General features: G+C 35.7%; 1 protein-coding gene across 3 annotated transcripts in view; it reads right to left on the bottom strand.

Moving 5' to 3' along the window:
- boca (LDLR chaperone boca) overlaps positions 1-12,465 on the bottom strand; it is a 60,523-nt gene extending 48,058 nt beyond the window's left edge. For all 3 annotated transcript variants that reach the window (XR_016550233.1, XM_090411966.1, XM_090411967.1), the window contains exons 1-2: positions 12,255-12,465; positions 8,749-8,902 (exon numbers count right to left, since the gene is read on the bottom strand). Coding sequence is in view for 2 of the 3 variants with exons in the window: in XM_090411966.1 (XP_090268092.1) it covers positions 8,749-8,902; positions 12,255-12,419 (319 nt within the window). In the remaining variant the exon portion in view is untranslated. The remainder of the gene's footprint in view (positions 1-8,748; positions 8,903-12,254) is intronic.
- Between the last annotated feature and the right edge of the window lie 14,655 nt (positions 12,466-27,120).

Genomic DNA, 27,120 nt, shown 5'->3' with positions numbered 1-27,120 from the left:
TAGCTTTCTGTTCATATCAAAATCTTTCACTTAGCAGTTTCCTATCACTTCATTTTTTCTCCTTATTACATCAAGTGATTTTTTGTCTCCCACTCATGAAAGGTTGTAAGCCTATGTACATTAGTAGAATAGGTGGGCTAAGTTTTTTTTTTTTTAATATAAATTAATTTTTATAATTCTTTTGTATTTTGTAATCATTTTTTTAACCTAGTCTGGAAACTGCTGTAGAGAAACTAAATATCACAAATACTAACAAATACATTTCCTTGTCAGAATAATATAAGCACGTAAACACAAGAAAGATATTTAATTAACCAAATATTTCGGTCTGGAAATAGCAGACCATCTTTAGTGGCACTACAAGAACAGTTTAAAAAAATAAAAAAAAATACAAGGTGGAATGCTAACAATAGATCATTTAAAAATAGAACAAGCCGTGTGATGTTATATCACTAAGTATTAAAGGGAATATTTTTAAGCAGAGACATGATTGAAATAAAGATATTAATAATATTAAATAACATAAAATTAATATGAATTAATGAGTTATCCTGATTAGACTTTCCCAGATTTTTGATATAGATATTCAGTCATTGATCAGGCATGCAGGCAGGAATACATATCCTGATCAGGCATGCAGGCAGGAATACATATCCTGATCAGGCATGCAGGCAGGAATACATATCCATATCCATACTTGAAGTAGAAAAAGCCATCAAAGGCTTGAAATGTGGAAAGGCAGCAGGAGTAGATGATATTCGACCAGAAATGCTGAAGTATGGTGGTATAAGAGTCTTACAGTGGCTGCACTGCATAGTTCAGAAAGCCTGGACAGAGGGACGAATTCCCGATGATTGGAGTAGAGCTCTCATAGTACCCATATATAAAAAGGGAAATAAAACTGAATGTGAGAATTACAGAGGTATTTCCCTACTGAGTGTTCCTGGCAAGATCTATGCAAGTATACTTGAGAAACAATTGAGAAGAATTGTGGAAGAAAAGCTTGGTGAAGAACAGGCTGGATTCAGGCCAAATAGAGGCTGTCAGGATCAGATCTTCACTTTACGACAAATAGTCGAGAAAGCATGGGAATATAACAAAGATCTGTATTTAAGTTTTGTCGATTTGGAAAAGGCATATGACAAGGTGCCAAGAGAGAAGCTATTCAATACGCTGCAGTCATATGGTGTCAATGGGGCATTATATCAAGCAATACTTAGTCTTTATTTGAGTTGTGAGTCAGCAGTTAGAATTGAAGGAAGTACAGGAAGATGGTTTAATGTTAAATCTGGTGTGAGACAAGGATGTACATTATCCCCTCTGTTATTCATTATCTATATGGATCACATTATGAAGGAATGTGGTATTAAACATGATATCAAAATTGGAGATGTTAATGTCAGCTCTTTGCTTTATGCGGATGATGTTATACTTCTAAATAAATCCGCTACAAGTCTGCAAGATTCTCTGACTAAATTGAATAGCTGTTGTAATAGATATGGTATGAAGGTCAGCAATAAAAAGACAAAGACAATGAAAATAGGCAGAATCATTGAAAATGTCAACTGTGTTGTGAATGGAGAACCTGTGGAACAAGTAAAACATTTCAGCTACTTAGGCACAATTTTTACTGAAGATGGTAAACTAAATATAGAAATAGACAACAGAATCAGCAAAGCTGGTATCGTGGGAAGTCAATTGAATAAATTCATATGGAATAAGAAAGAAATTAGTCGGAACACTAAATTAGCTGTATACAAGACTGTGTTCAAACCAATTTTAACTTATGGATCTGAGAGCTGGGTCAGAAGTAAAACACTTGACCAAAGACTAGAGACCGCAGATATGAGAGTCCTGAGAAAGATTAGAGGCGTGAACAGATGGCATCAATGGCAATATCATATTAAAAATGAGGATATTAGGAAAGAACTTGACATTGTCAGCATCCAGGAATGCGTTAGCAGAGCTAATCTCAGATGGTATGGTCACTTAAATAGAATGGGAGAGGAAAGATTAGCAAAACAAGTGTTCTCTGCCAGGTTGGCAGGAAAACGACCCAGAGGAAGACCAAGATATAGGTGGATTGATACGGTACAAAGTGCCTTAGACGATAGAAATATAAGATCTGATAATGTTGGAGTCTTGACAAGTAACAGACTGATTTGGAGGAAAATTGTAGATAGGAAGTTAGTAATGATGTAATTTTTTCATGTAGTACTGTCATATCCTGTACACCCCTTGAGGGTACATGGCAGGAATTTGATGATGATGATGATGATATTCAGTCATTCAGATTCAGGTTAGGATGATGGAGTAAGGCCTCTACGCTTTCTTTGAATAAATGTTCAAATTTATAACAGGTTCTATGTAAGAGGTTTTTGACCAAAGGATGTAGTGGTTAGTTTCAACCCCATGCTGAGCCAATCCAGATTTTTCAGGTTTGTTGTGATGAATGGAGGATTGACGTTCTTGGATTCTTTTTTTCAAGAGAACGTCCAGTTTGTCCAAAATAGGAAAGATCACAGTTGCAGGGAATTTGATAAACTCCAGGAAGAGACATAGTTGAGTGTTCGTCTTTAGGAGAAGGAAATGGGAAGATAATTTGTTAATAGTGAATACGTAGCTGTTAACTCATATTTCTTCAAAATTCTTGCGATAGGTTCTGAAATCCCGGAGATGTATGGAATTGGAACTCGACTTATTGAATCTTTGTTGTTTTGTGGTGGATTATAAGAATCGAGAAGATGTTGAGTACTCTTTTCGGAAGAGCCATGTGTTGTTGGATAGTAGAAAGTTCTTTCTTTAGAAAATTAGAAGTAGAACAATTAGTTTTGGCTCTTCTGATTAGACATTTTATGATTCCCGTTTTTTGACAAAGATGATGGGCTGATTCTTTAAGAATATAACAACCTGTGAACATTGGTTTCCTGTAAACTGTAGTTGTAAGAGTATTTGAAGGTGACCAAATAAGAAGAACGTCTAAAAAAGATAACTGGTTGTTTTCTTCCATTTCCATAGTAAACTTTATACGATGATGTAAGGAATTGATACTGTTTAAAAGAGAAGGTAAGGAGTCTTTGTTGTGCAGCCATACGGTAAAGATGTCATCAATATATCTTATCCAAAAGGATGGTCGAGGAGAAAATAGGTGAGAAGAGGACTTTTTCTAGATGTTCTAAATAAAAGTTGGCTAAAGCAGGAGAGAGAGGACTTCCCATGGCCGTTCCTTCTACTTGGCTGTAAAATTTGTTTTGACATAAGAAATATCCAGAGTGTATTAAAATTCTGAGAAAGTCTAATCAGGATAACTCATTAATTCATATTAATTTTATGTTATTTAATATTATTAATTAATATCTTTATTTCAATCATGTCTCTGCTTAAAAATATTCCCTTTAATACTTAGTGATATAACATCACATGGCTTGTTCTATTTTTAAATGATCTATTGTTAGTATTCCACCTTGTATTTTTTTTTTTTTAAACTGTTCTTGTAGTGCCACTGAAGATGGTCTGCTATTTCCAGACCGAAATATTTGGTTAATTAAATATCTTTCTTGTGTTTACGTGCTTATATTATTCAGTCTTTATGTCACAAGTATCCTTAAAACATCAAATTTCCTTGTCAAGTATCCCACTTTCACATAACTTCAAACTGTTTTCAATTAAAAAAAACCCAACTTCCTTCAAACTAGTTATTCTTTTGCTAGCAATATGATAGTCGATACAACATTATATCGACTATCATATTGCTGTTTTTACAATGATGTTATTAATAATAATCTGCAGTGCACAGTTAAATGCACATGTATGCATACTAAATAAATCAGCTTCAAATTGGCTCGGAAATCAATATTTATTATTTCTTCCTCCCTTCCTTACTAAAATATTTTGCAATTTTTTTTTTTTTTTTTTAATATCACATGTAATATTATGAGAAACTGGGTGTTATAATACAGAGGAATGTGTTATAATAACAACACAATCCTCTTTCTGGGCTAAGATATATCAATATATACTTCCTTTCTAAAATATCACATCTCAATTTTGATAATTCCAAAATTAATCTCTTCACACCCAGATGGAAAAAAAATATGCAAAAAATTGCCAATTTTTAGTTGTGGATGCATAACTAAATTATGCTATATTGATACAATTAAATTAGGAAAAGGCATGTAAGTTATTTATAATGATCACCATTAGAAAACATATTCTTTCTACAAATTAAAAAATACCATGCATTGACCCAGAACTGTGGTACTTAAATGAATCCATGAAAAACACATTTAGAATTTGTGTTTTTAATGGAAAGTCCTTTATAATTGTACTCATTGTCTTAAATTGTGTCCAATTTAAGACAATGAGTACAATTATAAAGGACAATTTAAGATAATGAGTACAATTATAAAGGACAATTTAAGACAATGAGTACAATTATAAAGGACTTTCCATTCAAAATGACACAATGATACAATGTGTAATATGATACAATTAAAAAAATTGTATAATAAAGGTTTCCCTGCAAATATTTAACATCACAGGTGAACTAGTAGTACTGGTTTCCCCTCCCCATATAAAGTTCAATATGATAGACATGCTGCTGATTGAGTGAGCCTCCCGTGATAAGTACTGATAAGTAATGGCAATATCATATTAAAAATTAGGATATTAACAAAGAACTTGACATTGTCAGCATTCAGGACTGTGTTAGTAGAACTAATCTGAGGCAGTACAGTGAAGGCTATGTTCTTTGCCAGACTGGCAGGAAAAGGACCCAGAGGAAACTAAGATATAGGTGGATTGATACAATAAAAAGTGCCTCAGAAGACAGAAATATATGATCTGATAATAATGAAGTCTTGACAGATAACAGATTCATTTGGAGGAAAACTGTTGATATGAAGTTAGTAATGATGTAACTTTTCATGTAGTATTATCATAATATCCTGTACATTCCCTGTGGGTACATATCAGGAATCTGATGATGATGATGATGATATCATGTAAAGATGTAAACTGCTGGAATTATGATTTTTTTATAGTAATTTAATTTTAACTGTAACAAATCATCTTTTGTATAAAAATTCTGATTCCTTATCTAACAAGTATTTTACTGAAGAGAATTCTAATAAATAAAAAAATCTCTTCAAATGATCAAGGTTATTCAGACAGGCTTTAGATAACTTTTTTTTTTGTCTCCCCCACTACTGTTTATTAAATTCATTTAATTTTCTTTCGATTCCCCAGAACACAACTGCCTATAAGGTGAGTGTGAGTGCTTTCCTTATCACATTAGTTAAAAGTTCAGCAAAAAAAAAATATGCAACTGTTAATGTGCATTCTGCAATTATGAATACTGCACACCGAGTTTAATTTTGAAGAATTTTTAATGAAAAACTCATGAAAAAAATTAAAATAAAGGAAAATTAAGCAACTGAATAAACCAAGAATCTAGCAGCAATTATTGTCAGGGCAGCTCCTGACTTAAGCAAAACATGGTTCTTTACTATTTATTATCACACCAAATATCATAGTCAGTGGCAAACTGGCCAGGGTGTCAGCTAGCCCGTTAACATTTTAACATATGTTTAAGGCAAGTGGGCTCCTTAAACACATGTTAAAAATGTTAATGACCTTTTAGTAGCTTGAAAATATAATAGAAGTTCCAATATTATTACTGTATGCAACTAAAATTTACGTTGTATTATTATTTTAATTAAAAAAATTAATAAATAACATCATTTTTAGAGGATACTTTATATTTAAGAATATAATAAATAACTCTGAAAAAATAATTCTGATTCGGGTTATGTGAGGCCGATGCATATGTTATATAGGCTCGGATCTTTAATATTGCAGCTGCGCAATGAAGCTTAGCTGGGAATCCCAGCCTGGGATCGTGACGTGCAGCTGGAGTCAACTTTGTATCATGCTATTGCATACATTGTATGTAGAGTTTAATAGATTCAGCTACAACAAAGTTGAAGGAACAGACAAGAACATTTGATAACATTCACAGCAAGGCATTGGAATTTGTAAATAAATGTAATGACAAGATTTCCCAGTTGAATATGGTTGAAAATCAAGGGGGAAAAAAATGAACACAGAAAATCAGACAAAAAGTTGTATAAAGATTTATCCTGCTTGGACCCAGCAAAGTTTAAAACTATTGCAGAGAAGGGCCTTGAAGATGAAGCATTGGAAGGTATTATTAAGCTGTCTCCACAAATCAGCAAAGATCAAGTAAGATTAGAATTGTTTTCTTTTGCTTTTAATGTTGATGTATTAAAGCTATTGCTTAATGATGGTGAGAATATGGATTCCAGTTGCAACAAGTGTAAAATTTGTAGCATTGCCCATTGTGTGTAATAAAAATTCTGGCATCCAACAGACTTCATGAGAAGGGAAAACAGACTTCATGATAACCTTTATGAACTTTATAAAGTCAACCACACACTATCAATTACTCAAGTCCAATGTAAGAGGACATTTTCAAAACTAAAATCATAAAGACAAGGCTAAGAAATTCACTCTGAGGAGAACTTGGAATCATACATGTTGCTATCCATTGAAAAGGAATTGTTAGATGAATTGGATGCAGAAGCAATTATAGACAGATTCGCACAATCATGAATGTGTAAAATGTTCAGTACAAGCAAACTATTTAAAAATATCCACCATTTATTTAAAATTTTAAAAAAATCATTTAAAAATTCAATTATAACAATCTGTATTTACATTTAGTACCTACTGTATACTGCCAGTAATATGTACAATATATGTACACTGTAATTACTAAAAAAATATACATTTATTTTGCAAACATTTCAATTGTACCTTTTTTCCACTTATGTATTTTTTGAAAATTTTATTTATTTCTTATAAAAATTAAATGATAGCCTTATAGTTATGGGTGAGCCCCCTTTATCTCCTGACAACCAATATTTTTAGATCCAGTCCACCTCTGATCATAGTCTTTTTTTTAATGTGTTTGACTTAATGGCCTCTCAAATAACTTAACTTTATATAAACCAAAATTACTACATGATAGGGCAGTTTGACTGCTATTGGCTTAATGTATCAACTTGCTACTAGTGCCAAAATGTATTTTCTCTTCAAAACAATATAACTGCTGTTATATTTTTCTGTTTGTCACTAGTTATAAACTTTTTTTAGTAAAAAAAAAAAAAAAAAGTTTGGAGCTTGCAGTTACTGTAAACCACTTATTAATTTGCCAATGGTGCCAAAACTGTTAGTCAGTGGCGTAGCTAGAGCTGTTGCCACCCGGGGCAGTCCCTGAGTTTGCTGCCCCTCTCAATACCAAAAATATTACAAAAAGTCAAAATCACGTATAGGGAAATAAATTAAAACACCATGTTTATATTTGAAGTAAAACTTTAATTTCAACATTCTAAAATGTTATTTTTTCTGTTAGCAAAATCGTCGATGACATTGGTGAAGTCTATTTCACAGTAATATAGGTAATTCTTAATCAATTTTATTTAGAAAAACTCCTCTCGCAACCAGGGGCACACCAAGGGTATTTGCCGCCCGGGTACAAACTTTTATCGGCCGCCCCTAATACTGCACTGTATAATCCAAATTAGATATTAGCTACATAAAATGCTGCCCTATCAATGTTGCTGCCCGGGTGCGGTGCACCCCTTGCACCCTTGGGTTGGCGCAGCCCTGCTCACAACTAACAACACTTACAGCAATTGTGAGGAAAATTCGCAGTAGTATTGGAAATGAGTTCTCGAGACTGTATTTTAGAATTAATTGCAAAAGTTCAAAAAGGTTCAAAGTGCTGCCTGGGGCAGACCACCCCCCTCCCCTTAGCTAGGCCACTGCTGTTAGTATTTTCTCTTCAAAAATATAAACTTCCTATTATATTTTATCTTCTCACTATAGCTATAAACTTTTTATAGTAAAGAAATGAATCGAATTATCTCCTAGGTTGGTTTATGGGTCAATAATTCTTTTGTATGAATCATGTAAAATAAAGATAAACAGCTTATGGTAACTTCATGTTAGTGTGACCTTATTTCCATTCACTTCTAATAAGCTGGTGCTCCCTTGGTACATTGGTTTTGACACTTTAAACCAATAAAATAAACACACATGCTCCAGAAATATGTTCTATATAACTTTGATGTTATCTACAAGTCTGTTGTGTTACTTCTCTAGCTTATTTGTTAAAAAAAGTTGTCAGTTCAATTTTGAGAATGTATTCCCATTCTCCCATGTGAAATATTTACTATGAATTATCTTGTAGTTAGCATCAAAGTTCAGTATGAAAAATAATTCAGTCAGTTCATTAATCCAGATTACTAACTTATAAATTATCTTGTAGTTTGCAATCAAAGTGTTAATCCTATCCCGACAATCTGCTATCTCTCAATTATGTGTGGATGCTTGTCAGTTTGTTTTGCAAGGAGAAAATCCCTACCATAGCCGCCTTGCATCCTAGATGGGGTTTTAAACCCAGATCTTTTCGATCAAAGAGCAGCATCAGTTATAATAATTAAATCTCTCTGAAATAAACCAGCATATGTCTCACCAAACTAGCCTGAATACAATGGCTATGCATCATTCCCAATAAATTTCCCTTCACAGTAATAGACAATGAAATACCCAACATACATCTTTAAAATAGAAAATGATAGTCCAATGTCTATAATGTTTTTGTCCTTATGAAATGGTTGTAACAGATTCAAACATTTTCAAGAACATGTGTTGAACACTTACCTGTAAGACTTACAAATGCCATCAATGTTCTTCCTTTCTTTGACATTTTAAGTAAATTTTCAGGATTCTTAGTATCAAAATTGGAAAAATCTACTTTTGGTGCAGGCCTCAAGTGTTCAGGCAACTCATCTGGCTCTAAGGGTTCATCATCTTCCTGTATCAAATTTAAAAAAAAAAAAAAATCATATAAAAAAATATATAATTTATGTGGCTATTTTTTATGTTTTAAAACATGAGATGATCAAAATATTTTAGGATTGCCAAATCGCACTACACAAATTTCTTTTCAATGTAAAGTAGAATTTTCTGGGTCAAGTTTACTGAAATAAATAAACTATAGAATGAATTACTGAGAAGTAATATATTGTAAAGAGTAATGTGCATGTGTTGTGTCCTTTGCAATGTCCACTTCATGGAAAAAAATGGCATGAACATCAAGTTCTGTTTAAAACTAGACAAAAAAAAAAAAAATGTGATAGAAAAAAACTGAAGTGTTAAAACTTTTTCAGAGAGGAAACAGTCAGTAATAGTTGAATGTTTAGTTAGTTTTTTCATGTGCAACACTCAGTTGTTCCTTCTTTCCTTCCATCACTCTCTCCTTTTTTCTCCTATTCATGGAAATGTGCATGATATCCTTCCAAAAGGTCAAACTTTAAACCAACATTTTTATTGTAAAATATTGTAAAAAGGATTGTTAAACAGTGGTGACAAGGATGGCGTGATTAAGATTAAGTTTTATTTAATGAATAAATGCTGGGAAGGATTTATTCATTAATATTAACTTTCAGGGGATGGACAAAAGGCCATCCCTGAAAGTTAAGTGAATGGCAAGCAAAAGGAAAAAGCAGCTTGTTCGCATAAATGGTAGGAACATGGATGCTTTACCACACAACTCCAATGCAGGTCTTGAGTTTTAAAATGTACCATTTTCTGCTTTGGTACCAATGCAGAATATGAAGTACAAATTCATTGATCCAATAGCTCAATACAATGATTCAGAATTTTAGGTGGCAAACACAATGTGCCTAGCGTGGCTTGAAAATAAATAAATAAAATATTATACAAAGACAAATATAAGAAAGCTAAACACTGTGTAAAACTAGCTAAACACAAGTCATGAGAAGACTTTGGTAAGAACATAGAAAATAAATATCAATAAGGTGGCAAGATATTCCAGAGGTTGTTAAAGAAGCTCAGAAATGGAGGAAGGAGTGCTGTAAAAGGAATTAGAGATGATAAAGGTGACATGAAAATAGGAGAAAAAGATCTCCTGGAAATATGCAGTAATTACTTCAAAAAATTGCTAAATGAAAGAATCAGTGACAGCACAGTCGCAAAAAACACTCAACAGGCATGCAATATGCAATCAGGAATACATATCCATACTTGAAGTAGAAAAGCCATCAAAAGCCTGAAATGTGGAAAGGTAGCTGGAGTATATAATATTTGACAAGAATGCTCAAGTATGGAGGTACAAAAGTCTTAGAGTGGCTGCATTGCATAGTTCAAAAAGTCTGGACAGAGGGATGAATTCCAGATGATTGGAGTAGAGCTCTCATAGTACCCATATATAAAAAAGGAAATAAAACTAAATGTGAGAATTACAGAAGTACTTCTCTACTGAGTGTTCCTGGTAAGATTTATGCAAGTATACTTAAGAAACTATTGAGAAGGATTGTGGAAGAGAAGTTCGGTAAAGAGCATGCTGGATTCAGGCCAAATAGAAGGAGTCAGGATCAGATTTTCGCTTTACAACAAATAGTTGAGAAAACATGGGAATATAACGAAGATCTTAAGTTTTATAGATCTAGAAAAGCATATGACAAAGTTCCAAGAAAGAAGCTATTCAAAAAGCTACCATTGTATGGTGTCAGTGAGACATTATATCAAGCAATATTTAGTCTTTATTTGAATTGTAAGTCAACAGTTAGAATTGAAGATACAGGAAGATGGTTTAATGTTAAATCTTGTGTCAGACAAGGATGTACATTATCCCCTCTCTTATACATTATCTATATGGATCACATTATGAAGGAAAGTGGTATGAAACCTGATATCAAAATTGCAGATGTTAATTATTATTATTATTATGTGACACCTCCAGGGAGTCCAAAGACTCAACGAGGGAGAGTGTGCCAACAGCATTGAACGATTGATCCCCTTCCAACTACCAACCATGCTCAAACTTTTTAACTTCTTGTGAGCCATTAGTAGCAAAGGCTCTACCAATCGACAAACCTTTGCTGGCTCAGCTCAGCTCAGCTCAGCTCTTTGCTTTATGCAGATGATGTTATACTTCTAAATAATCTGTTACAAGCCAGTAAGATTCCCTGACTATACTGAATAACTGTTGTAATAAATATGGTATGAAATTTAGCAATAACAAGACAAAGACAATGAAAATAGGCAGAAGCATTGAAAATATCAACTGCATTCTGAATGGAGAACCTATAGAACAAATAAAACATTTCAGCCACTTAGACACGATTTTTAGTGAAGATGGTAAATTAAATAGAAATAGACCACAGAATCAACAAAGCTGTTATGGTAGGAAGTCAACTGAATAAATTTATATTGAATAAGAGAGAAATTAGTCAAAACACTAAATTAACTGTATACAAGACAAGTGTTCAAACCAATTTTAACTTATGGATCTGAGAGCTGGGTTAGAAATAAAACACTTGACCAAAGACTAGACACCACAGATATGAGAGTCCTGAGAAAGATTAGAGACAAGAACAGATGACATGAATGACAATATCATATTAAAAATGAGGAAATTAGGAAAGAACTTGACATTGTTAGCATCCAGGAATGTGTTAGCTGAGCTAATCTCAGGTGGCATGGTCACTTAAACAGAATGGGAGAGGAAAGATTAGCAAAACAAGTGTTCTCTGTCAGGTTGACAGGAAAAAGCCCCAGTGGAAGTCCAAGGTATAGTTGGATTGATATGGTAAAAAGTGCCTTAGAAGATAGAAATATAAGATCTGATAATGTTGGAGTCTTGACAGGTAAGAGATTGATTTGGAGGAAAATTGTTGATGGGAAGTTAGCAATGATGTAAATTTTTCATGTAATACTTTCATATCTTGTATACCCCTGAGGGTACATGTTGGGAATTTGAAGTTGATAAAATATTATGTTTGGTCTTTAGAGCAGTTTTAAATAATCCAGAAGCTCATTGAGTTTCTGGATTATTTAATACCGGGTTTAAAACCTTTCATGAGTAGGATTCACAACAACAACAAAAATAAATAAATAAATAGTGTTCTTGCAAGAATCACAAGAATATAGCTGGATGTAGATATGTCCAAGGCAGTTCATCTCAAAATGTGAATGCAAGTCTGTTTGAATCCAAATACTAATTCCTCAAACATACACACAAAAAAGTTGCTTATTTAAGAATCATAGTTTGTTATTAAGTGGTTGAATTAACTAACGAATGAGCTAAATGAGAACACAACGACACATTGGCAATCAAAAAGACAACTTTCTGCCAATCTCACCTCCCACTGGTCATAAAGCCTTTCTAAGTCAGCATCAGTGTAGTCACGTATATCCTTTTTAGCCCACTCAGGTTTTTCACCTTTATACTCCTTCACACATAAAGATACGTTGATAGTCAAAATGACAATAACAAAAGCATGAATCCAAGACATGTTTACAACCATGTGGCACTGCTCTATCACAATTGAAACGACAATTATGAACTCAGTTTTAGGCACGAGATTAAATTATAAATTATTTATACAACTAAACTATTATATATTTTGGGCACGAGATTAAATTATATAAACCTGGTTCCCTACACGGGACCAAATAGGCGTTAGCTGATTTTGTTTTTAGACCTGGTCTTAATTCATTTCCCAAGTAAGCAAACAGACAGGTAAATCAAGTTTGCGCCTGCGAGTAGTGAAAGTCTTAGGCAACTCGTGATAAAGGTTACCACGAGTTGTCTGTTTGCTTACTTGGGAAATGGATTAAAACCATGTTTTTATTTAAAATAGCTTAGTATCTTTAACTTAGTATCTTTAACGTACCCAAGGTAAAAAACTTTTTTCATCTATCTCTCATCCTGAGATTTTTATTTAATAAGGTCAAAGCACCTTATGGTAACTTTCTTGGTAAAATATTTATAAGCTCTGTATTACTTAAAACTTGGTATTTCTAAGCCTGGTTCCCACTGATGAGACCTCAATAAAGGTCGAAAACCGATCTGGGTAGTGGCTCCTTGCCTTTAATGCATAGCATCATACACCTCCTCAAGGAGATGTGCCTTGCATTAAGGGTAAATATCAAGAATAGTGATCAGAGCTTATTCCAACTTTACCATGAGTTGCCTAATACTTGCACTACGTACGGGTCACCCAGACTTGCATTACTTGCAGGCGCAAACTTGACTTACTTGTCTGTTTGCTTACTTGGGGAATGGATTAAAACCAGGTTTATATTTAAAATAGCTTGGTATCTTTAACATATATATATATATATATATATATATATATATATATATATATATATATATATATATATATATATATATATATATATATATATATATATATATATATATATATATATATATATATATATATATATATATATATATGTTAAAGATACCAAGTAATTTTAAACCTGGTTTTACTCCAATTCCCAAGTAAGCAAACAGACTCAAAAGTCAAGTTTGCGCCTGCAATTGATGCAAGTCTAACTGATCCCACAGGTAGTGCAGGACCAGGGCAACTCGTGGCAAAGGTGAAACAAGCTCCGATCACTAATCTTAATATTTACCCTTAATGCCAAAACACATCTCCAAGAAGGGGATGTATAATGTTTTGTATTAAAGGCAAGGGGCCACTACCCAGACCGGTTTCGACCTTTATTGAGGTCTCGTCAGTGGGAGCTAGGCTTAGAAATACCAAGATTTAGTAATACCGAGCTTGTAAGTATTTCGCCAAAACAAGTTACCATAAGGTGTTTTAACCTTATTAAATAAAAATCTCTGGAGGAGATATAAATGTAGAAGTATGCACTACCTGTGGGATCAGTTAGACTTGCATCAATTGCAGGCGCAAACTTGACTTTTGAGTCTGTTTGCTTACTTGGGAATTGGAGTAAAACCAGGTTTAAAATTACTTGGTATCTTTAACATATTTATACCCAAGGTAAAAATACTTCTACATTTATATCTCCTCCAGAGATTTTTATTTAATAAGGTTAAAACACCTTATGGTAACTTGTTTTGGCGAAATACTTACAAGCCCGGTATTACTAAATCTTGGTATTTCTAAGCCTAGCTCCCACTGACGAGACCTCAATAAAGGTCGAAACCGGTCTGGGTAGTGGCCCCTTGCCTTTAATACAAAACATTATACATCCCCTTCTTGGAGATGTGTTTTGGCATTAAGGGTAAATATTAAGATTAGTGATCGGAGCTTGTTCCACCTTTGCCACGATTTGCCCTGGTCCTGCACTACCTGTGGGATCAGTTAGACTTGCATCAATTGCAGGCGCAAACTTGACTTTTGAGTCTGTTTGCTTACTTGGGAATTGGAGTAAAACCAGGTTTAAAATTACTTGGTATCTTTAACATATTTATACCCAAGGTAAAAATACTTCTACATATATATATATATATATATATAGAGAGAGAGAGAGAGAGGGCAGGTCCCAGCCAGTTTTATAGCAATAGAAACTAGATTCATGATAATGGAAAATTCCCTTAATTTCGATGAGATATAGAGGGAATTCCTAAGGCTAGGAAAACTTCTTAATGATAACTGACCAGGGAAGGTTAAGCTATACGAGTCATTCCCCCCACACACACCGTTTAACCTTTACCCTAAAGTAGAAGAACCCGAAGGTACTGATGACGAAGACGAGCAAGACATAATCAAGGAGAGGAACGCATCCCTCCCCCAATCCGAAGTTCCCAATCAGGCGAACCCCCCCCCCGAAAGAACATACCAGTAAACGGTGTAGGACTGCGGACATCCAAATGGAAGAAAACACACCCGCACCCAAGACAAAAGGGAAATGGTCCTCCCAGTAATCCTTCGTGATAAAGATAAATGGACCACTGTAGCACGCAACAAAACTTAGATTACTCTTGGGCCAAAAACACGGACGGGGTCAAGATTCAACCAACAACAGTCACAGATTACAAGCAAATGACCAAAATAATGGATAACACCAAGATACAATACCACACCTTCGCCCTAAGCAGTGAAAGAAACCTCAAGGTGGTACTCCGATGGGTAGCTGAAAGCATAACCACCGAGGAGATCACAACAGGGCCTAACACCAATCAAATTCAGACCGATGCTCAGATCCGACAAACGACCGATGCCACTAGTGTTAGTTGAGGTCCACAACACTCAGAGACGAATCTACTACAGAACTGCGGTCTGGGGCCTTAAGATATGACCAAAATAATGGATAACACCAAGATACAATACCACACCTTCGCCCACAAAACCACTCAGGAAAAGGGAATCAGCTGAGCAATGCCACCATTGCCAAAAGTTTGGCCATGCTCAAAAACTGTGAAAAGCTGAGTTCAGATGCCTGAAATGTGAAGAGAAACATCAAACCACAACGTGCACAAAAGTAAGAACCACTACAGCCAGATCTACTAATTGTGGAGGGCTCTACCCAGCCAACTACAAAGAATGCAACCACCATCCCAGAAATCGCGGGACCACAACACCCTCCCAATCTCCCGCCACTCAGGATCACTCAAAGCATTCTGCCTGACCAGCCATCAAGCCAACAAAACCCTAACCAAAAAAAGTCAGGAAAGGGCTCAACCTCCCACCAAGACCTATGCAGATGCAGCCTGCCGAAAGGACACAATACATAGCAACCAAACATGCTCCAACGCTGCAGGAATTCAGCAGAACAAACCCAACGTAATCCTCCACAAAGAGATTCCTGCAAGGAACCCATTCCATTCTGACAGCACTCAACTATGAATAAAACTAAAGTAAAACCCAACTCGTTCCTGATTGCTGCCTGGAACGCCAACGGCTTCACAAGCAAGACATTAGAACTACAAGAATTTGCACTCAGACACAACCCTGACATAATGCTGATCAACGAGACCCACCTGAGACCTGCTAACAACCCAAAAGTGAGATGATACACAATGTACCGAACAGACAGGCTCAGCGCCAGAGGGAGGGGGAGGGCACTGCCATCTATATCAAACCGTACCTCCACCTCGATGCCATATCCAACCAACAGACTACCAACCTGGAGACTACAGGAATACAAGTCCACACAAACAACGCAGGAAGCCTCAACATATATGCTGCCTACAACTCACCAAGCAACCATCTACTGACAGCATACCTGGATGCTGTCCTTGGCACCACAGACCTCACCATCATAGCAGGAGATGTAAACGTTAAGCACACAGCCTGGTTCAGCACCACCAACAAAAGAAGTGGCTGCATACTACACAACACTCAACTCAGTTGTGGTAGCAGAACTCACCAAGCACATCATTACAGCCCTCAGGGCAGATCAGATGTACTCTACATAGCTATCCTTAGAAACATCAGTTACCAGTACCAACTAGAGACGATCAATGAATTATCATCTGACCACAAACCAATCCTGCTCAAACTTGGCACACATGACAAACTGCCCCCCCCCTGCACTCCTTCATAGTGTGGGAAAGGCTAGCCAAAATCCTACCAGAATACATTGGCCCCGCAGCTATCAACCACAAAAAAGAAGAAATAGATGAAGCTGTAAGCAGTCTCACAAGACAAATCAAAAAAGCACTAGAAGCATTCACCAAAATTACAGCCAACCACCCGACCAGATGGCTCCCAGGAAACATCATGGACCTAATCAGAACAAAAAACAAAGCCAGGAAAAGATACCACAACACAAGAGCCTCACAAGACAAGAAAACTTTGAACAACTTGACCAAACAAGTCAGAAAAACACTACAAAACCACACGAATCAGGACTGGGAAAAACTAAGTATCATCACGAAAACCCAGAAGATCACACGAATTGGAAATTTCGGAAGACCATGGACACCAAATGCAATCTTCTGTCCCCCCCCCTCCGCAATCCAAAGTGCACACGGAACTGCACACGCTGATACCGAGAAAAGCGGAAACAATAGCAGACAACCTATAAAAACAATGCAGCCCATCATATGACAACATAAACATCAGCCAAATTTATAAAATCCACCAGCAGGTCAAGCGTACCGTAAGGTAAGCTTGACCTGCTGGTGTACCGCTTGCCTGACCACAGGCAAGCCAGAATGCATCACCCCCCACTACTCCAATGGAAATAACCAACACAATAAAACATCTAAACAACAAAAAAGTTCCAAGTGCAGATGACATTACCAACAGAATCATCAAACTGCTTCCTCGAAAGGCTATTGTGCATCTGCTTAACATAACCAATGCAATACTAATGATACAACACTTTCCCACTGCATGGAAAACAGCTGACATCATTCCAATAAAAAAGCCAGGAAACAATCCGCAACTCCCTCAAAGCTACCGTCCCATCAGCCTGTTATCCAACTTAGGAAAGATTGGTGAAAAAATCATCCTCTCAAGACTTCAAGAAAAATCAGACAAACTAGGAATCATGCCAAATGAGCAATTCGGCTTCCGACGTGAACGTGAACACAGCACAGTGCAACAAATACACCGACTAGTGGAACACATCACACAGGGATACAACTGGAACCTGCACACACAGCTTCAGGTTCCAGTGGTATTCCTCGATGTGGCTAAGGCCTTCTCTACAAACTCATGCAGGCTAACATACCAACAAACCTCATCCGACTAATAAAATCATGCCTCACGGCTGATCCATGCAGATAAAAATAAATGGCGCAATCTCAGCTAGGCGCAAAATCTTGGGAGGAGTACCACAGGGATCCCTGCTTGCTCCCCTACTTTTTATAATCTACGTGGCCGACATCCCACAGAATCCGAGGACAACCATCACAGCCCTATATGCGGATGACACTGCCATAATAACAAGATCTCTTCTCCGACACCTGGCGATCAGTCGTCTTCAGAACATTATGACAACACTAGAGAAGTGGTTCTAGGACTGGAAGCAAGTAATCCCTCACAAAAGCTCAGCTATACTATTCACCAGGCGAAAAGCCCTCATCCAAGATGACATTCAACTCCTCAGAAAAAAGATACCTTGGCAAACAGAAACCAGATACCTTGGCAAACAGAAACCAGATACCTTGGCAAACAGAAATCAGATACCTTGGAACAGAGCTAGACAAAAAACTCAATTTCAACAGCCACATCAAACTCATAGGTACAAAGACATCCAGAGCCATAGCCAACTGTACCCCCTGATCAACGGCAACATCAAACTGGACACATGCAACAAGCTGCTACTATATCAGATTGTAATATAACCAGTAATCACATATGCATCCCTCAGCACGGAGTCACACATCCAAATCTAACATCCTAAAACTACAGATGATACAAAACATGCGTGCAGATGATTCTGGACGCTCCCATGGTTCGTCAGATACACATCCATAGAGAAACCGGAACCCTAGACATCCATTCCTTCCTTCACAATCAAGCGGAAGAATTCTTCAGTAAATTGCGTTCCAGATTATTTAATAGCAGGTCTAAAACTTTTCACGAGTATGACTCATGCCAGATTGATCAGATTGATATATATATATATATATATATATATATATGTAGAAAATAGCAGGCTCAAACTTGACTTCTTTTTCTGTTTGCTTACTTGGGAAATGGAGTAAAACCAATAAATTGTAGATATTTGGTCTGATGTATTAATAATAATAATAAATTTATTATTATTAATACATCATTAGTTTTATTATTTTAATAATAAAAGTTATTTATTGGAGTAAAAACAGGTTAAAAATATCTTGGTATCTTTAACATTGTGTGTGTGTGTGTGTGTGTGTGTGTGTGTGTGTGTGTGTGTGTGTGTGTGTGTGTGTGTGTGTGTGTGTGTGTGTGTGTGTGTGTGTGTGTGTGTGTGTGTGTGTGTGTGTGTGTGTGTGTGTGTGTGTTAAAGATACCAAGCTATTTTAAACCTGGTTTTACTCCATTTCCCAAGTAAGCAAACAGACAAATAAGTCAAGTTTAAAATAGATTGGTATCTTTAACATTCATTATACCCAAGGTAAAATATTTTCTACACACACACATATATATATATATATATATATTATTCACAACATTTATTAAAACAGTTGAGTCAATTTTCGAACTGCTCAGATGATCTTGTTCCATTACTAGAATAAAAAATTCTTTCTCTTCCTTTGGGAGAAATATTATGTTGCTACTCATTGAAAATTTGACGATGATGCTATTGCTCTGCTCAGACAGGAGTTGATTACTCTGGTTCCAGTCTTGGTGTAAGAGATTAACGGTGTTGTGCTCCTTCTAGTGATGATATTGATGGAAAGCACAGATGCTCACCATGATGATGAGTACTCAGGTGAAAGTATTTGCTGTCTGTTGGATTACGATTGTAAATGGCAGACGTGTTGAGTGATACCATATCGGATTGCAAGACACACGTAGCTATCATCTCTTCTGCTGTTTGTTTTCGAAACTCGCTTTGGGAGTGGCATCTGCACGAGCAATTGAAGCAAACATCTGATTATGTCCATCTGTTCAGCTAGGTTTCCATATTCCAGCGTTGTTAAAGATAGGGAGTTAGTCGATCTCTGGCACGGGCTAGCGGGAGAAACAAACCCGCTAGCCCGTGCCAGAGATCGACTAACTCAGGAACCGGCCGAAGAAAGGCTTAGAAAAAGTTCCTATAGTCGGTGACTAGATTTGAACCACTGAAATCCTTTCTTCGTGCGGTCAAGCGCTGTAGAGTGCAAACGCCACTTCTACTGAGCTACACAGGCTCTCTCTTTCTCTCCATTCCCTTGATCTACATCTATTCACCTCATTTGGAAGATGATATTTTTCCATCCTAAATATATGCTCTTTCCATTTCTCTCTATGGTATTTTAAGGATACTTGTATTGCCACTGAAGATGGTCTGCAATTTTCAAACCGAAATATTTGGCTAACTAAATATTTTTCTTGTGTGTACGTGCTTGTATTATACAATTTCTCTCTATATTCCTTGATCTTTTCATTTACATTATAAATATCAAGGGCTTTTCTGACATGTGCATTTCTTATATGGTCCAATTTTATGCATCCTTTAATTACTCTTAAAAACCTGATCTCTGCCGCTTCAATTTTCATTTCATGTTTATTTTTAACAGTTCTTTGTGTCTGCACCGTATAATAGAGTGAGAGTGGCAATTACTTTGTAAAAATGTAGTTCAGTTTCTAGTCTTTTTTTTTTTTGTTATATTCAGTATCCTTTTAATTGATCCACAGATTTTTTGTGGATATTTTGTTGAAATTTCTTTATTTTTTTTCCATCTATATCTTTATCTTTTAGATATGTTATTATGCAATCTAAATGATTAAACTGTGCCATCTGTTCGATTATTTTATGTCTGTAACTACTTTTTAAATTTAAAAAGGCAAGAGGTGATTTTTTAGAACTATTTTTTATCTAACATGATCTTTAAATGCCTTGTCTTTTGTTTTCTTCTGCGAGATTTTTTAATTGTATTGTGGGCTTATTTCATTAAATTCGTAAACTGATTTTTGAAGGTCATCTTTGTTGTCAGGTAATATATAATCTGGTCTTCTGCATACGGCATTACTAGCAGTCCTTCTGGTTAACAAGATACGTTGTTTTTTCTATATTTTAATAATCTGATCATTATATATATTGAATAGAGTTGGAGATAAGGTAGATCCCTATAATAAATAAATAAATTAATTAATTTAATAAATTAATTAATTTAATAAATTTATAAATATTTATTTATAAAAATTTATAAATAAAGGGCCTGTGTAGCTCAGTAGAAGTGGCGTTTGCACTCTACGGCGCTTGACCGCACGAAGAAAGGATTTGGTGATTCAAATCTTGTCGCCGACTAGAGAAAATTTTTCTAAGCTTTTTTTCGACTGGTTCCCGAGTTAGTGAATCTCTGGCACGGGCTAGCGGGTTTTTTCTCCCAGAAACTCGGGTTTTTCGTCCCGTAAACTCAAGAAAATCGACCGTCGAACCCACACTATTTTCAGACATTAAAAAATATATTGTGTTAGGGTTAAGGACCACGAGATGGCGGCACTAGCCTGCCGGCTTCTTCACTGCGTACCGATGAATCAGTGATAGCCTTGGGCCAGCTATCTCTCTGATTGGCTACCAGTGAAGATTGAACTGCCCACTCAGTCTCCATAAGTTAGATAGGGTAAACGGCCCCGCCAAATCCCTATACGGGAACAAATAGGCGTTAGCTGATTTTTTTTAATAAATAATATTAAATTCAAAATTTAATTTAATTTAATAAATTAATAAACTTCCAACAAGGTAGATCCCTGTCTGTCACCCTAATTTTTATAACTCTATTGTATCATCATCATAACACTAATTACGGAAATAGACCATATTCATCTATTCAGGTCTCATTATCTATTTAATATCCTCTTTTTGAGGTCCACTTGGTCTTCTCTTTCCAGTTGGTTGATATTTTATTATTTATTTAGGATATCGGGTATTGGCCATTCAGTTAAAATGTTCTATACATTTTTGTTTGTAATTGTTCAGTTTTATTTCTATTGGTTTTGTTTTTAATGAAATTTAATGAAATAAAAATCGAAGGAAGTCTTGGTTTCGAGTCTAGTCGGGGACTAGAGGAAATTTTTCTAAGCCTTTTTTCGACCGGTTCCCGAGTTAGTCGATCTCTGGCACGGGCAAGCAGGTTTTTCCTCCCGGAAACTCGGGTTTTTCGTACTGTAAACTCAAGAAAATCGACCGTAGAACCCACATTATTTCAGACATTAAATATATTGTACTAGGGTTAGGGACCACGAGATGGCGGCACATTTGAGCCGTCTCTCTTCACTGCGTACCGCTTAATTAGTGATAGCCTTGGGCCATCTGTCTCTGATTGGGTACCAGTGGAGATTGAACTGCCCACTCAGTCTCCAAAAAAAAGTTAGATAGGGCTAAATGGCCTCGCCTACTCCCGTATATACGGGAATTAAAAAGGCGTTAGCTGATTTTTTTTTTTTTGATTTTTTTTTAAAAATATCTTATCTAATAATGTTTATTTTGCACTTCTCGTAATTCTCATTTCATTTGTTTTTATTCTTTGTTTATCCTGTTTGTTTATTGTCCATATTTCACTGTCATATAATAATGTTGGCACTGCTAAAGTATTGTATATTTTCAAGCATGTTTCTTTTTGTACTATATTTGGATTGAGTTCTATTTTTGTATCTTTATATAAATTTTGTATATTTTCATTCCATAGTTTCTCTGTGTATATTATCAAAAGCTTTCTTATAATCTATAAAAGCGACATGAGTCTCTAAATTAAAGTCTTGTCTTTTTTCAATAATTTCTTCAATCAACTAACGCCCTTTATTCCCTTATAGGGAGCAGGTGAGGCAGTTTTAGTCCTATCTAACTTTTGGAGACTGATTGGCCAGTTCAATTTCCACTGATACCTAATCAAAGATAGCTGGCCCAAGTCTATCAATAAATAAGTGGCACGCAGTGAAGAGATGGTTCAACAAGTGCCCACATCTCGTGGTCCCTAACCCTAACACAATATATTTAATGTCTGAAAATAGTGTGGGATTTACGGTCGATTTTGAGTTTACAGGACGAAAACCCGAGTTTCCTGGAGGAAAAACACGCCTGTCCCAGAGATCGAATCAAAGCCTTCCTTCGTGCGGTCAAGAGCTGTTGTGTGTAAACGCCACATCTACTGAGCTACACAGACTCTCAATAATTTATTTTAACACATAATTATTGCCTATATATGATCTTTCATTTCTGAAGTCATTTTATTCTTCTGAGAGTGTACTGTTTGCAAAATGTCTGTCTTTTATTTTAGATTTTACTATAACTTTTGTTGCCTATATTTCATAAACGTATTCTTCTGTAATTTCCACAATCATTTTTGTCTCCTTTCTTAAATATATAATATAATATAATATAAATCTCAGCTTGTAACCAATCTTATGGAATATCACATTTCTTCCAACAGTTATTTATTAATTTAAGAATATGTGATGTAATATTCTCTAGCATATTTCCAAAGCTCTGCATTTATACTTATTATTACATTTATTTATACTATCTAATCCGATTACGTTTTCTATTTTTGGAACGCTTTATTGCTTCTTTTCGTTCTTTCGATTGTATATCAATACTGATTTCTTCATTATTATTTTCTGTTACTAAATTTGGGTCATAACCATAAATTATTATAATATTCTATCCATTGTTTCGCTTATATTATTGATTTGTGCAGCATTTCTTTCTTCGTTGTTTTATTTCCAAAATATATTGTAGGCTATGTCTTGTCTTTCATGTGCATCTTCTTCTATTTTATTAATAAATCTGTCACAAGAATCTTGGTGAGCTTTCTGTACTATCTTTTAGCTAATTTTTTACTAAAAGTTAGATAACTCATTAATAAACAGTAAAATAGGTTTTAACTGAATAATAATGACTTCAAGATCCATTTTCGTGTTCCTATAACTTACACATGTGGTTCAATATGTCCTCCTTTCAGATGTAATAAGAGCTGCATTCTGTAAATGACATTTTCGACAGCGCAATATCTGCATTGATTGTCCTCACATGCTCTGTCATTTTGGTTTTCAAGGTGCTAAATCATAAACATGTCCTTCATACACCATGCTTTAGAGATGGCCCCACAAACCAAACATGACAGGAGTTGAGATCAGGCGAACGGGTGGCCATGCTGTGGGAAATGCACGACTAATCACCCTGTCCGTGAAGTGTTTTCGTGAAATTCACTGCACCGGCAATCCGATTGATTTCGTGCTCCATCCTGCATAAATATGGCAGGGGCATCTTTGCTGCTGCAGTTTCGGAACAAAAAAGGCGTACAGCATCTCTCAATACCTAACAGCAGAGACGGTACAAGTCACTGGTTCTGTCAGACGAAGTTCTTCGAAAACGTACGGACCGATAATAAACATTGCACTGAAACTACACCAGACTCTTACTTTTGGTGATAGTAAATGGGTCTAATAGAACACATTAGGGTTATTCGCAGTCCAAATGCGACAATTGTATGAGATAACACTACCATTCAGACAAATATATGCCTCCAGTTCACTCCACAAAATCTTCCATTGCTATGCATCTACCTCCATTCGAGGCAAGAACGTCAGGGCATACTGCAGTGGAGTTTCCACATCACCGTGAAGCAAAACCTGAGTGTCGGAGATCTTTTAGGGGGAAAACCTCAGCATTTGACGCAGACATTTCCATATAGTTGAGAATGGCATGTACAATTGCCTTGTTATTGCCAGAGCACTGCTGGACTCTTGTTGCAACGATATCAGTGGAATCTTGTCGACTTGTAGAAGAGTAATCCGTTACAGACAAAATATATTGTTGGTGGTCATTATGGGCGGTAGTTGGGGTTAAGGGTATTAACGGTCGTTGTGCAGTGCATAGCTGGAAAATTAAGTAGTATCAGAGAAGGTGAGATGTGTCTTGCGGAATATTATATTAATAATAGATTAGAGTGCACTCCCGAGATGAGTTCTTCGACTCTTGGGAGGTGTCAAGTAATAATAATAATAATAATAATAATAATATTTTATTTGACACCTTCAGGGAGTCCGAAGGGTCATCGAGGGAGAGTGTGCCAACAGCATCGAACGATTGGTCCCCTTCCAACTACTAACCGCGATCAAACTTACTTAACTGAGCCATTGGTAGCAGAGGCGCTACCAATCGACCAAACTTTGCTGGCAGTAAAAAGTTAAACGTAATGTTCAGATGCGTTACAAGCATGTCAAAATTTAACTTTTGCAGTCCCAGCAGTTTCTGTTTCTGGAAATGTAGCTCTTGTTGCTGATGCAGCTAGATTCTTATATACTTTTCAGGATACTGTATCCCCTTAATGAGTTTGCTCATCAATGTTGGTCGATTAGACCTAGTTTCCATTTGGCATACCAGTTCACTACCCGACTTCGTCTATATTGACTGAGCTACGGACGCTCATCTATATTGTACTTGATCTTAAATTCTAACTGTTGGATTTCTGAAACAATGTGAATTCTATTGTTTTGAGCCTTGATTTTCAGTTTTTTTTATATCGAAATTTAATCACCAGAGTCCTAGAGGGAAGACCAAATTACTAAGTGAAGTATCAATTAATTCAGTTTCCAATCAATATAAAGGCCGAAAAAATTATGTAGCTAACAAACTTGAATCGAACCTATAACGGTTTTTCTTTGGGCATTCTGGTGCTGTGGAAGGAACACTTTCGTAATTTGCCGAAAATGTTTCTTCCACAGCGTTTATCATTGTTATCTGCTTTTTTTTTTAATCTGTTTCATGAACAAAACTTGTGTAGCTCTGCCAAATGGAATTTACATCCACAGTGAAGAAAGAATGTGTTTCTATGTTTGATTTTAGTAAATAGACTCTAAAGTTCTCTCCTTAAATAATATGTGATTTAGGTGATGTCTGACGCGGGGAGATAGCTTTTTTTCAGAACATCTCGTTTTTAATCCTGAAACTCGAAACTTCGATTTAGAACTCACACTCAGACAACAATATATATAGAGAGAGAGTTTAGGAAGGAGACGATTTTATAGCGGACCTTTTCTGCCATACTATCCTAAAATCATTAAAAATTTTGGGCAAAGCTATCTCTGATGGCTAAGAATAGAGTTCGCTGTTAACGTGTTCAGATAGCTAATGACTGCTAAATGGCCTTGCCCACTTTCTTTTGGACATACGAGGTGCTAGCGAAGCGAAATATTTATTTTTATTTTTTTGAAAAACGAATATATACAGGAATGTTTGCTGAATTTAAAGTAGAATGTAATTATTATATTCAATTTGGCATAATTTTTTAGGCAGTTATAATAAAATGCTATAATTTTATGGGTGTAAATGCGCTCTTTAATAATAAACATTTGTTATCATAATTAATTTATTGGCACTTATAAAGTGAAGGAACATCCTACTTTGGTGTTTCTCCAAAGAGCAAAATAATGTTAACTTTTTTAACTTGTAAATCAAGAATGATCTACAGCTTATGAGATCACCACCTCCATCATTACAGTTGCTTTGGATTGCACTGCTTAAAAAAGAACTTTGTCGAATATCTGGCATAATTACCTTCTAATAGTAATTTGAAGAATGAGATTTCACTTATTTGCCATAATTTTGTTATGACGTTTGGCACAAATTATTTCATAATCTGGATACTCCACTCTTTGGATCAATATGGACCTATGTGGAAGACTTCAGTCTTTCCGTAATCGGGTAGCCGTGTCGTTTAGGCGGTAAAATATTTTTTGTCCCCTAAATTTTTCACAAACCCTAATATTGTTGGATTGCAATCACCAGTTCAGTCCCTCAGGTGGAAGATATGAAGCTTTTTGTCTTTCTTCTTTATTAGTTTTATGCAAATACCAATAGTTTACTAATGGAAAAATGCAAATTTTAAACGTGGGATTTCGTGTAACTCAGAAGATAAATTTGCATGGTCATCTGACGAGCATGGCCAGTTCGAAACTACTTTCCAGTCAGATATATCTTATCAATGAAAGATAAAAGTAGACTTCTGGTGGCAGTTTATATTTTTCATAATTTTTAGTGAAGAGACACCTGATTGAAATCCATTTTTAAAATGAAAGAAGCATGTAAACTGCATAAATGAATATGCATATGTTAACTCCATAAACGAATTAGTTTGAATGCAATCCAACATTTAGTTAGAGTAGTATAGTGCAATGAAAAAATTAAAATAACCACAAACTGAAACGTCTTATAATAAACGTATGTGTTTTTCCCTTTCTCCACATTCTCTTTACCTGGAGGATTCGTTGAGCCCGTATTGAGGGAGATTACTATATATATTTTATGACTGTGTGTGTGTGTGTGTGTGTGTGTGTGTGTGTGTGTGTGTGTGTGTGTGTGTGTGTGTGTGTGTGTGTGTGTGTGTGTGTGTGTGTGTGTGTGTTCACAAGGCTGATTTGTGGGACGAAAAATCCGAGTTTCCGGGTGAGAAAACCCTCTACCATCGTACCAGAAAGGCTGTCTCACATTTAGTTGAAATTGACCAGATAAACGGAAAGGTTTCTCACGTCATAGACAGGAATCGAATCCAGGTCTTTCCGAACAAAGGGTTTTGTCTATACCGAATGAGCTATGGAGGCTTTAAAAATTAAATAATCCAACTGCCAAAAATAATTTCCCAGTTTTGAGATATTTATAATC

Source organism: Typopeltis vanoorti, chromosome 22, assembly GCF_054136105.1.
Source record: "Typopeltis vanoorti isolate ZY-2024b chromosome 22, IOZ_Tvanoo_1.0, whole genome shotgun sequence".
NCBI lineage: Eukaryota > Metazoa > Arthropoda > Arachnida > Uropygi > Thelyphonidae > Typopeltis > Typopeltis vanoorti.
Note: the sequence above shows the minus strand (reverse complement) of the source record. Positions and strands in the feature narration are given on the sequence as shown.